At 39.3% G+C, this 13,606-nt stretch overlaps 1 protein-coding gene across 2 annotated transcripts in view; it reads left to right on the forward strand.

Annotated features, from left to right (window-relative positions):
- SLC12A1 (solute carrier family 12 member 1) overlaps positions 1-13,606 on the forward strand; it is a 48,792-nt gene that overhangs the window by 16,471 nt on the left and 18,715 nt on the right. For both annotated transcript variants that reach the window (XM_050902998.1, XM_050902999.1), the window contains exons 9-16: positions 1,980-2,064; positions 3,780-3,931; positions 5,594-5,701; positions 6,482-6,605; positions 7,540-7,641; positions 9,504-9,659; positions 11,379-11,478; positions 11,565-11,676. In XM_050902998.1, the coding sequence (XP_050758955.1) occupies positions 1,980-2,064; positions 3,780-3,931; positions 5,594-5,701; positions 6,482-6,605; positions 7,540-7,641; positions 9,504-9,659; positions 11,379-11,478; positions 11,565-11,676 (939 nt within the window). The remainder of the gene's footprint in view (positions 1-1,979; positions 2,065-3,779; positions 3,932-5,593; positions 5,702-6,481; positions 6,606-7,539; positions 7,642-9,503; positions 9,660-11,378; positions 11,479-11,564; positions 11,677-13,606) is intronic.

Raw genomic sequence — 13,606 nt, forward strand, 5'->3', positions numbered from 1 at the left:
GGCTCACACCTTGATAACCCCAGCATGTCAAATGAAGTTATTTGGCTTTATCATATAGACCCATTGTCTTGTATACCTTAAGGATTCAACCAAAGGTCTGTTATTTCTGTATTGGCACAGTAGTCACAAGTTTACCAGATCCTACCAACCCCGACAGCCAGTTCTGTTTCCCTTCCTCACACTGAGTTGCATGCCTCATCTCCTTTGTTTTCAGAGGACTGCTTTTGAAGCCAAGCACAGAGAGAAATATGTAGAAACTGAGCCACTAATAGTGTCTATGAGATTCCATTGATAATTAAAAAAACAAAAATCATTGTACTTCTGTCCAGTGAGACTGAATCAGCCTCACACAATCTCCATCCTTTCATCAAAAAAAATAATTCTTTTGCCATATATGGTGCTCTCTATACATGGCAAGCTCCCAAAGCAGCAGCACTTCTTTCATAAGCTATTTGAAAGAGTCTGAGCAGACCAAGGGAAGCATTTCTCCCGTTGGCTCTCTGCAGTTGTTTCAGTCTGGCAATAAGTGGATTTCTATAACCAAGTCGTCCAGGCTGCAGATTCCCCACTGAGCATGTTTAGATGCATTAGACAGGTCTAATTAAATTAACCAGCCTCTCCAGAAATTTAAAAGACAAGCTAAGAAGCATTTTAAAAGTGTAAAATTGACCAATCAAACTTTCTTCAGAATTTGTTGCAAACACCTACATACATGCTTCTGTAGCCGCTACACACTCAAGTAGTGGCCTAGTCCAAAGCCTACTTACAGAAATGGCTAGTCTTCCTAGTGACTTCAGTGGGTTTCGGAGCCTGCCCTAAAGTGCTAACAGCATATTAAATATGTGTTTAATTATTGATAAAATTTAAAAGTTGTAAAGCTGTAAGAAGCTTTAACCCTAAGATTTAATGTTACAGTGTTTAAGATTGCAGCATGAGACTCCACAAAAACAATGTCCAAAGACATGCACACCAGAACCGTATAAATTAAAGTTACCATGATCTGAGGGCAAAAGGTCTTATGCAGCTGAAGTGACTTTGCAATTATTTTTCAGCTCAATAAATCATTACCTCATTTAAAAATTATATTAATTATTAACACAGTTAAATCATTCATCCATGTTTCACAGGACACTCCGAATTTGTATTTTGGTTTTTCTCCCATGCAACGAGCATAGTTATAAAAGTACAAAAGTCTGTGGCTTAAAATGCACTCCGTACACCTTTGACTTAAAAAACCTCGCTAAACCAACTTAAGATGACAATTTAAAAAAAGTGCTTCCTAGCATAAACAAACACACACTAAATTGTAAGGTTGGCTAGTATTAAAATCCCCTTTAAAATTACAATGTATAATGCAGATCTGTGGACTCTTACTTACAGTTGCATGATCAAAGCCGATATTGTTGTGAGCCAGTCTATAAGCATTATAACCCATCCTTATTAAATTATCTAAATTAAAAGTCAAAACAGTGAAAGGAAGTAGCCTGTTGTCAAGACACAACTAACAATTACTAGCTGCTAATCACAAAAGCACTGTATTCTGTACAGGGTGACTACCTGCATCTATCTTACCGATTAACCAAAAGCGGACCTGTCTTGTAATCCACAGGAGTTTGATGGTTAGTTCAGTAACTATTTACCCATTATATCATTAAACGTTAAACTAAAGCCCACTGCAATGTAAAGAGAGTTTGGAGCTCCCAGAAATGCAGAGCTCAGGACTCTCCTGCTGCTATAACCATGACCTCTGCTCCTGCAGAATATCCTTCACTATGTCCAGAACAGGAGCACTGCACCGCAGGACTGCTTCACTAGCTACATGCTGGGACAGGAAATGTTGGTGCAGGTCTAAGTGATAAAAATCTACCCTCTAAAGGTATCTTCATATCACGATGTGGCAGGACTCCTTAGCATGCAAATGCAATCAGACTGCAGCACACAAACTCACAGTGTTTTTCGGGTCACTGCTTTGTTTTAAGGATCCACAAGATGCGATACCCAAAGGAACAATGCTGGCCATTCTGATTACAACAGTTGCTTACATTGGCGTTGCAATATGTGCAGGTAAGCACAGAACTTCTGCTTCATGTCTCAATTTATACAGTTAAAAAAGTTTGAAAGCCTGGTATGCAAATGAATGACTAACCTCACTGCTTTTTCATCCCATGGATTTATTATGTAGAGAGAGAGTTGTTTTGATTTTACTGTACGTAAAAACAATAGGGGAAAAAGCAGCAGTCAGCAGAAACAAAAGGCCCTGTTTGGCAGCTGGACTTCTGTATAACTTATATGGTTACTTTTGCATTTGATTCAGTGACAAAGACCACTAGCATATAGTATCCATGAGCATAGTAAAGATTAAAGGAACCTCTGATCAATCTGCTAATCTTTTGTTCCTCATTCACATTAAAATTTCACGTGGCTTCTACTTGCTCTCACTAGTCTTACAGAGCACTGGTAAGTAACAGGGTAACACACACATTTTGAATGTTATATGTCAAAGACAGAAACCAATTGCCTATCTTAAAGAAGATGCCCCATATGACTAGGTGCTCTACAATATTGGAATGCGAGGTAACAAAATGGACACGAGTAAAAAGGAGACCTGTACTGAAGCCATGAACTGTGTTGGAGGAATATGCAATTAAATTCTCATTACAAGGGTACAATAAATCTCTGTTCAACAAAAAGATTTTTCTTTTTCTATTTTAATAGTACTGTAAGAAAGAGTGTTGTAAATGACACTTCCTTATGAGCAAATACCTCAATACTGTATGAAAGCCCTGTGGGGTACTCCCTTTTCTGGGAGATGAAGCTCAAGTCATCTTGACTTTTGTGGTTCTTGTACTTTATGCAAAAGGCAGAATACTCAAGTCAAGCTGCAGCTCAGGTTATTGCATTATTTGGATGAAAATTTCCCCTGCAATTAAAGTTGAAGTAGTCATTCTTCACTTTCTATTATAAATCTGTGTTAATGCATTGTTCTGTTCTCACAAGGAATAGCTGTATTTCAACTTCAGAGGTGTCTATTTTTCAGTGCAATACTTTTTTTTTTTCCCTTTCTGTTTGCATATTGGTTTGCTAAATAGATAATAGATAATGGTTACTTTGGGACTCCCCAAATATTGACATATTTGAAGATACCATATAAACTCACATTTTGGCCACTAAAGATGTTAAGATCAGCACTCTAAGTTAACTCCATATGTTTCTTCCCATTTCTGGTGGCAAGCAAAAAAAGACAGCATAAATATTAATAAAACCAAAAAGAAGACAGGTAATTTCTCCTGTTTAAAGTTTTTCTCACCATATTGGTATCAGTAGGGCTACAACAATTTGAACAGCTGAGTATCTGGGTCTCTAAAGCAATTCTGTGTCCTTGTTAAAAAAAAGTGTATGCCTAGACCTAAGACCCTCACTGACCTGTTTCCTTTGAATACTGGCACTTGTAAAAGTGGTCACAGGCAGACAATATACTTCTGAGTTAGTTAATTTATTGTTGATCTCTGTCTGGTTTTCTCAGAAATATGCTAGTCCTCATTAGTCAACTGGCTGATTATTTTAGAAGTAACAGAAGTAAATATTTGCTTACAGACAACATGAGAAACTAAGCCACACTACAGGGAAGTAATCTCTGCCCAACTTGAAACGTTGCTTTTTGGGATGAGACTAAGGCAGCAGTTGTACAAAATGTGTGCAGACTAAGAGTCAAAGTGTAGCAAGAACATTCTTCTGGTATCACAAGGAAGGAAAATAACAATATATCGTTGTTTCCACAGCCTCCTGTGTTGTACGAGATGCTACTGGGAACATCAATGATACAGTTGTACCTGGAATGAGCTGCAATGGATCATCTGCCTGCAGCCTAGGCTATGATTTTTCCAGATGTGCCAGTCAGCCATGTGATTATGGGCTGATGAACAATTTTCAGGTTTTAATGAGATAACACATATAATCATAAGTAATACATGAATACATAAGTACAAACACGCAAAACCATTATTTGCTGACAACTAACTGCAACAGTACATCCACTTTTATCTAAAAAAGTAAAAAACTATGGGAATAATCAAAGGGAAAAGTCCCCTGCATTCCACATTACCTTCATACTGCCCACCACTAGCCTCTGGCAGGCACTCTGGTAAGGTCTTTACCTCCTCTTTCAACAAGTACCATGCAGCAGTATATGTTGTAACATCTTCAAACTCAACATCTAGAAACAGAGACCTCAGGAACTCCTGTTAGATGAGCAACTCATCTCACTGCTCTTTACACATGGATGTGATTTTACCGCAGGGCTGCTGTGGTCACTGTTAAAGGTTTGTGCCATGGTACAAAAAAACGGAGTTCTGCCTTCTTAAAAAAAAGTATCCAAAAATAGTTGAGTGAAAAATTAAGCGAGAAGTAATGGGGTCTTTCTCCTAGGCCAGAGAGAGACTGTCTGCCATTTTTATTCTTCAAAATAAAGCTTAGGCAAAGCATCAAAGTAAAGCAGTTCTTCTGCAGCCTCATAACCACGGCTCCCAGATATCTGTTCAGCCCCTGTGCGTCATGGCCCACGAGAGGAGCTCACCATCCACCTGCACTTGCTTTTCAACTAGTCATTTGTAGCTTTTAAAGTCTCTTGCTTTTTTCCCAGCTGGCTGTGCTAAATAACAGGGCTGGGTAACCACCTTAAAAGGGATATGCTGTCCCTGTCACAGACTACTTTTCCTTCCTTTCTTGATCATTTGCCATCCTCACTCCCACCTCAGTTCAGCTGCCCAGACCCCGCGCAACCCTTGAAATCAGTGACCTCCCTACAGCCATAAACAGAGTTTCACTTCTTGCATTTATCTTTGCCAGACTAAGGTCAGAAGAAAATATGTCTTCATCTGACAAATCTCCAGGATTAACTGGTTTCTTTCCTGGAGTACTTCCTACACACCAAAAAGCATCTGGCAATCACATCTGTCCACTTCATCTTTTAGCTTCCTTGTCTGGTGCTTCTCAACACCCTTTTGCTTCAGTGGTCGCAGAGGCCAGTGCAGCCCCTCTGGGAGGGCTGAGGGAGGCCTGACAGTGACCATCATTACTGTTTGCAGCACTGCTGTTATGCCAGCACAATCAGGCATGTTGTCTCTTTTTTGCCATATTAAATAATCAAGAAAAAAAAAACCAAACCAAACCAAAGAAAGTACCTCCAACCACGTTTTGTACTTTGGTGCTTTTTCCTGCCGTTTCCATTTTCCCTTCTTGCTACAAACTGATTATTTACTCATCAAGTAACCTATAGCTGTTACTAAACAGCTATTAACTAAGCTGCTACTTATAGCAACCAGTTAGTAAAGGAGGTGAGAAAATCCCACGGAGTACTCATCTGCCTCAGCAGACAGCTGCATACTGGTATAAAAACTTGGCTATGCCTCCATTGCTTTTTACTAAAACAGGAATAATAGTATTTCCCTACTTCACAGTTGGTTTGTAGTATATTGAATTTAGAACAGTTAAAAGCAGAGACATGTAGACACAGAGTACTTAAACGGGTCTGTGATGAAAAAGTGTATCCAAATGCAAGCCTGACTACTCTTTCTTCCTTCTTTTTTTCCTAAAGGTGATGAGCATGGTGTCTGGCTTTGGTCCTCTCATCACAGCTGGCATCTTTTCTGCTACTCTGTCATCAGCTCTAGCATCTCTTGTCAGCGCACCCAAAGTTTTCCAGGTAAAATTAAACTATCCATTTCCTTATACTCTGTTTTACTTCAGAGACATAAAATTTAGTTCAACTCTATGTGCCAAATGTGATACATATTTAAACACTGACACATGCGGGAGGAAGAAGCAGGGAAAACAGTATGTAGAATGTTTTTCAACAGAAATAGGCAAGTCTTATCACCCTCATACAAGGGTGATAATGTTCCTTTGGTCAGAGCTCAGCTTTACTGCAGGAGCAAGGGACACACGTGTGCTTGGTTACAGATAGCTTCAAGGCTACTTTCAGGACCTCTTCTATCTTCTTACAGAAAGCCACCCTGTAAGCACAGGAGTGCCAGGAATATGCAGGAGCCCTCAGGACCATAAGATTCAGGTGCTGGCAGGTGTGCTCAAACAGGCTGTCCAGAAGCTGTCTGGGCAGCAGCAATGTGGACAGAATGGGAACAGAGGGCATGGGACAGAAAGATAACCTGTACAACTTACACCAAGCCACTGATTTGTGCTTCAGTTTAGATTCTATTTAGCTATTCAGTTATTCTTTTTTTAAAGAATTAAATACGTATTAAATGCCTATGATTCTGTTTTCCCGCTATATCATAATATAGTAGCATATTGGCTTATCATCTTATTTGAATGTTTACGTGCCATAGCAGTAGATGTACTTGAAGTACCAAGATAGATTTAATTTTTGTTTAGCAAAAGCCTAGCACGCTGTCACTCACAGGCAGTGAACTTCTGATGCAAGAAAGCACTGCTTAACAGAATTAAGTTCTGATTTGTCTACCAGGCTCTTTGCAAGGACAACGTCTACAAAGGGCTCCACTTCTTTGCCAAAGGATACGGAAAAAACAACGAGCCCATCAGGGGATATGTTCTCACTTTTGTGATTGCTATGGCGTTCATTTTGATTGGTTTGTATACCATTATACAACTGCTATAATCTCATGTTCTGAAATTATATAAACTGATACTTTAATACAATGATTAGGTATGGTTAGAAAAATTTCCAGTCAGGTAAGCTCTGACATAAGCCCAAGCACTCTCAAAGCCCTGGTAGCAATTCCATTATTGCTAAAGAATGCAAAAAGAAACCAACAGGGACTCAACATCCCAACCCCACCACAGCCTCATTTTCAAAGACGCAGAGTAGGTGCAATTCCTTTTCACTCCGCTGGAAGAGGGCAGTTCTTAGAACTATACCAAATAAGGCAAAATCACCAACTTTGAAAATGGTTTTCCAGTTTATATTGCACATAGCTCTGAGGTAATTCTGAGATAATTAGGAAGCCTACTCTGCCAAGCCTTTCCCACAGTCAGCTCCAAAGCAAATCCCAGTTTGCCAGCATTGGTGGTAGAAAATCCCAGCTACCATATTTAGGGGTGTGGGGATTTTTAAATTAGTTTTTCCAAGATTTGAAATTCAAACCCTGTGACACTAAGTAAATGGGAAGTTTAGTAGAGAGAATTCAGATTGCCATTTAAAAAGCAAAACAATAAATTTTAACTATAAGTTTTTGTGAAACGCATCTGTCCTCTCAATTATGTATTTAAAATCCTGATATTTACACCAGATCTACATCATTAAGAGCCAGTCTATAGAATCAGAGTATCAAGTATAACCTTGCATAGCACATAATGTTATTAAAATCAGCATCAGCAGACACTACTTAATATGAATGAAGGTATATCAAGGTGGCCTTAAATTAGTACCCCAGGAAAATATCCACGCTCTCCCTGGATGACAAATTCAGACAGTGTCCAGATCTAATGCATTGTCAGGAAAAAGCTATCCAGCAATCTAGGAAACTGGTGCCTATGTCCGACTTGTGTGTGTGTGTCTTGCAGCTGAACTGAATACCATTGCTCCCATCATCTCCAATTTCTTCCTGGCTTCATACGCTTTGATTAATTTCTCCTGCTTTCATGCCTCATACGCAAAATCTCCAGGTAAGTCTGCATTCGCCAGTGATTTAAATGTGGGCTTCATAGTCTGATCTCTGCAAGTTTTTGACTGTATGTCAGAGAAAACTGCAGTACCTGTAAGATATCTAAGCTATGCGATCTGAGGTTTTACTGCTCTTACTGAATATGATGACATTTTATTTATCTCCAAAAGACAAAAATAACAGCTTTAGTCCTTACATTCCCTACAGTTGTACAGGATGAAAAAGACTTTGGCGGACCCCACTGGTGCAGAAAAGCTCCTCCTCAGGGTGTTTTTTGCCCCTCACTATAACACAACGTGGGTGGATAAAAACCTGTGCCAACTCTAGCCACATAAAGTAAGCAAGGTATAGTGGGGAGCCATTATGCCCTTCTCCTCCAAATCTACAGTGAAATTTACAGGAAAGTTCGTAAGAACAGTCATTGTGCTAGAAGTGATACTGCCTGGAAGGGACCATGTAGAACAAGAACAGGTCCACCAAACAGCATCAACACAGCTCTGCAGTGTCTAGTAGCAGAATTGTACGGTGAAGCGCAATGAGGTCCTGTTCAGGGGTAACTTGAGAGCCCCTCTCTACATTTGTGCAGCAAAGGAACGTATTGGCTTTCAGGTCTGTGCATCGCCACAGCAGAATAATTCTCATCATCTTCATGAATGAAGGGGTGACACCTTAAGGACTAAAGTCAATCAGCTGAGCAACACTGCTTTTGGCACACAGGAAAGACAATTTCCTGCTGCTGTGAATCAATTATTCAATTCAAGGAGTGAGGAATACATTTTTGATTTCCAGTGTAAAGAAACTGCAGTAGTGACATAAGTGCCTACATCAACTTCCTTCCTATAGATCTGCATGGTGCCATTTGTTCAGAAGGCAGAAAAGATGAGTACTTCTGCTAATTACCTGCACAGCTGAACAAATGCAGATCTGCTCTACACAGCCTTGGAGTTGAGTAAAAGTTACCTCTATAGACTTCATGTGCGTGCATCTGACTCTGCGACTACTTAACATTTCAAACAAAACTGCAGCTATTTTTCTTTTCTCATTTCCTCCAGTTAATTTCTGCCAATTCACAGTCATAGATTATAATAATTGCAAGGCTCCAGGACAGCAAATTTCTTCACAGCAGGACCTTCCCATTCCCTCATTACAAAGATGATCGAAGATAGGGTTGCTCAGCCTCTTCCTGTATCTTCTGTGTTTTTTTCCCTTTCCAACGAGTCTGCTCTGTAGAACACCTGGCAGAGACCTGCAAACCATGGAGGCTCACTGCTTGCCTCATCATTTTAATTGCTAGCAGGGGATGGATTCAGTACTGCAGCTGAAGAGCAGCAGGAATAATATCTTTTTAAAGTCAATTGCAAATGATTTTATTATTCTGCAGTGAGGCCAGGCAATTTCCAAGTTTAAGACAGGTGCACTTACAGTATTGGGATAAACTCTCCTCTCAGCAAGTGTTTAGCTCCCATTAATAAGTTCTATGTATATGCATCAAAAGGACACAGTAGCCGATTACCTGGAGTTACAGGAAAATCTATTTTCAGTTCTGAACCAGTGAGCTTTAATTTGGCAAAAATACATATAAACAGAATGGCTACTCAAAGCCAGCTGGACAAAGCAGTGGGAAAGGGTTTGTAGTAAAAGGCTTGTAAGACCCAGTACTCTATACGTATAGAAAGGTACATCAGCCGACACCTGAAAGTATCTGTTGATATTCACGATGCCCAAGAATTTGTACATATCACTCCCACTCCTTCTGACAGAGCCTGAAGCAAATTGCACGAGTGTGTATGTGCAAAATCAGTGGATCACCATTTGATCAATATATTTTATGCTCTTCCAATTTCCTCAATTCTCTTTAAACAGGTTGGAGACCTGCATTCAGATATTATAACATGTGGGTGTCACTTTTTGGAGCCCTGTTGTGCTGTGGTGTCATGTTTGTCATCAACTGGTGGGCAGCTCTCATCACTTATGCCATTGAACTCTTTCTATATATTTATGTAACATATAAGAAACCAGGTAAGGCCACAAAACACTATTATTTTGTGTATATGTTATGCAGCCAGACTGGATTTTACAGGAATTAATTCTGCTTACAGAATTAGACATTACTGTTTCTCCAATACCATTCTGTAGAGGGAAGTCTGGAGCATCCCATTAAATCCCACTTTTTATTATATAGATTAAGATTGTAGTCTTGTGAATTTTTGCCTGTTTAACAAGCACTTCAAGTATGGTTCAGGGCTTTGTGTAAACATTCCAGCACACCAGTTTAGTCTCATCACGTCTTTACTACATTTGGGCTTTTACTTGAGTATCACTCATAATTTTTTTCCATCCACACACAAAACCTTACCTAAATTTTGCTGTGCTCTTAGCTGACTCATCTGGGGTCCTCACTCAAAATGTAAACCTGCTGCCCATTATGCAACAAAAATGCAAGCTGAATTACTCATGAACTGATCATCCTCCAGCACCTCCCTACAATTCCTCAGTAAATCAAGAAAGATGGGCATGCTTTACTGCTGGAAAAAACTGCTTAGTAGCTCAGCAAATCACAGGAACTGTCCTCAGAAATCTGTGCGCTAATACATACAGCACCAGTACAAGACTAGACAGTTTGGTTATTCATATCCAGGACAAAACTAACCCAGGTCCAGATTTCAGTACTAACCATCTGAATTACTTCTGCAGTAGAAAAAATAATACAAATAAAAAACACAAGTTTCCCAGCAGAAGATGTGCTTTCATTACAGCTAGCTTGGGATAGCAACACCTGGTCTGAGCCTGTGTTACTCTTTTCTGTGTATATTGCTGCACTGTTGTGTGTCCTCCCTATCTGTGCTCTCATACCCACTGGGATGGTCTGTGGTTCTCTTCCTGTAAATATCATCAGCTGTAGGAGAACACACCTGTCACAAGACAGTTGTCAAAAGCATTTGAGGATTTCTACCCTTTCCTAGTATATTGTCAGTGTCCTTGCTGCAAAGTAGCAGCTCAAAGCTTGGTTAAATTCACTGAAGACACTGTACAAAAGCTATCTAACTCCTGCTCTCTAAGAGAGTGACTTTTGTTCAGCACTTATTTACCAGCAACTGAAGGGTTCAGAAAAGACTAAATATTCCTTAGAAAAGAAGGCCTCTACACAAACCTCCACTTAGTTGCACTATTAGCTTTGTATCTTGGCATAACGGGACTTGATCTGCATTCATGTAGATCTCAAAGTGTGGAAAGCTGTTTCTTACCCGTCTCCATCCACCAAACAGCTGCACAATAATGAGAAAAGATGTATATGCCAATGTTGGTTTTGGAGAACAATTTTTGACCTATATTGTAGAACAGAGCTAATTAGAGCTAGCAATGTTCCTTCCTAATGGTTTAATTTGAACTTCCTGAAATTCCACACCAAATACAGGACTGAGGGCTGTCAATTTTATACGTGGGAGAAGGATACAAAGTTAATGGAACAGAAAAGAAAAACAGTTTTTAAGCAGAGGAAGAACATTCCCTACAATTTTTATGTAAAGGATGAGATGATTTATTTGCATGTTTGCTTTTGCATCACACAAGCAAAACCTATTCCATTATGAAGCACAAAGAATGATAGCTCTGTATCTATGAAGCATGAGAGAATATACCCTGCTTTGGCTCATAGATAACATGATTGCTGACCTTTGCAATAGAACATAGGGAAAAGCCCATGGTTTAATATGCATTATTTATCTTTATCATATGCAGAAGTAAACTGGGGCTCTTCTACACAGGCTCTTTACTATATTAATGCCTTAGACAGTGCTCTGGCATTAACTACAGTGGAAGACCATGTGAAAAACTTCAGGTAAGATTTCCAGTGGACAGTAGAATGGCTTATTCTGAATAAGTACATCACCCAATTAAATACAACCTCTTTTTTCCTCCTAACAGACCCCAGTGCATAGCATTAACAGGAGCTCCTATGATCAGGCCTGCTCTGCTAGACATCACACATACTTTCACAAAGAACAACGGGCTGTGCATCTGTTGTGAAGTGTACACGGTAAGGTCAACTCATATAAATCTGAAAATTCAGCACCAGTGGGTGCTGCAGATCTCCATTACACATTCCACTCTCACTTGGCACACAATGTTCCCATTGGTGCTGACAGGCATCTGTGCAGACCATGAAAGAGATTCACACTGAGAATGAATTTTGTCATAAGTCTTGACAAGAAAGCTATCAGCTGATACAGAGCCTGCTGGTAAATGCCTCATTGAGATGCATTTCAGAGTTCATAGTAGACAGACCAAAAAATGGTTTGGAAAAAATAAAGCATTGCAAGGAAAGATTTTATTACTTTTTTAAATGGACACAGCAAGGCTTAAACAAAAAAAAAAAAAAAACAAACAAAAAAAAAAAACCACCAGACCAAAACTTGAAGGATTATAGTGCAAGAGTCAAACTACCCAGGACCTATTTTCAGCTTTGTCACTGATTTGCAGTGCTGAGGTTTGGCAAGTAATTACAGTGGTTTCTCCAAAACTGTAACAATGCTAATTTTGAGGATAAACATGCTCTTCTGAGAGCTAAAGAGAGGAGCAAAGTATATTTCTAGTCATAAATACACAGGAAATGACGTATCTTAAAGGATGAAGATCTAGTCTCTCATTAGGACAGAACAAAACTAGATGGGTTTGTAGTGTAGAGGAGAAAATGTATTTTAAACATTACAACGACTTTTTAATTTTGAGAGGAAAAAAACCCCTGCTCATGGCACCAAATGGGGCTGCAGAATCTAACTAACAGAGTCAGTCCAGGCAAGACAATGTATTCCTCTACAGGAGTGTAGGAGTAATTCATTTGATGCTGCCACATTGCAGAAAGGGAGTACAGAAGATCTACATGTGATTATTCCCAAATCAAATGAATCTATAGAGTCTAATTGTTCTCCACTGTAATTATTGTTAGCTTTGCCACTGCATTCAGTAAGCGTAGAATCAATCCCAACAAGACCCTGAGACTATGCAGCTTCCTAAAGTTGAGTTTCAGCAAGTTTTCTGAATTCTTAGGCATGTTTCTCTAATATTAGTACTTTCTATGGAGAACTGAGATTTCATTTCTGTCTATACAAAAAACTAAGTCTATTTTGCTAGTGTAAGCATTTTCATCTTTTTTTTTTTTAATTATTATTTCTTCAGCAACTTAAGCTAAATTTAATTTGGTTGGTATTAAAAGTGTGACACAATGAACCTTTGTGATTTGCATAATTGTGGTAAAAAGTAGATGATAAATTCCTAGGGACCATGTTGAAGAGCAGCCTACTATATACTGTAACAAATACAGCAAGACTATTTACCCATAAATGTAACGTCCAGCATATTTTGCCTCAAAAGCTGACGTGCTGCTAGCTATGCATAAAGTTTTGAGACACCATGCCAGACAGAACATCTTCCATTCCTTTTTCCCCAAAGGGCAGCAAGAAACTTTCCAGGAACATGGTGATGGATAGTTCAGAGATAGGTAAAATAAATATGGCAACTGAACATAAAGATGATTTAAAAGTTATTTGTCTCTGAGGTTGTGGCTGCATGTTGGCTTGAACAGTCTGAGTTTCTAGTAAAAAGGGCTATTCTGCTTTTACTCCCTGCCTTCAAGTAAAATATTTTTGCAAGGTTAGTCTTCAGCCTGCAAATTCACTGGACTCCTTGTACAATTGCACAAAGATTAACACTGATACAAAGGAGGAGTAGGGAAGGACACAGATAGGCTATCATCTGATAGCAGGTTGGGACTGTCCCCTTGGCCAGCAGAAACATATTGTACAAGCCAGTTGTGAAACTATCTTCAGGTACACTCCTTAGAGAGACTGGGAAGAAGGGTAAGACTTTTTTTTCTCCTCTCCTTACCCACAAGGGAACTTCAACCTTACTGTTCAACTTCTTATTCCTAGCTCTTCACACTACTCTTCCAACAACCAAGATCAAACTCT

Source organism: Gymnogyps californianus, chromosome 11 (assembly GCF_018139145.2).
Source record: "Gymnogyps californianus isolate 813 chromosome 11, ASM1813914v2, whole genome shotgun sequence".
Lineage (NCBI taxonomy): Eukaryota > Metazoa > Chordata > Aves > Accipitriformes > Cathartidae > Gymnogyps > Gymnogyps californianus.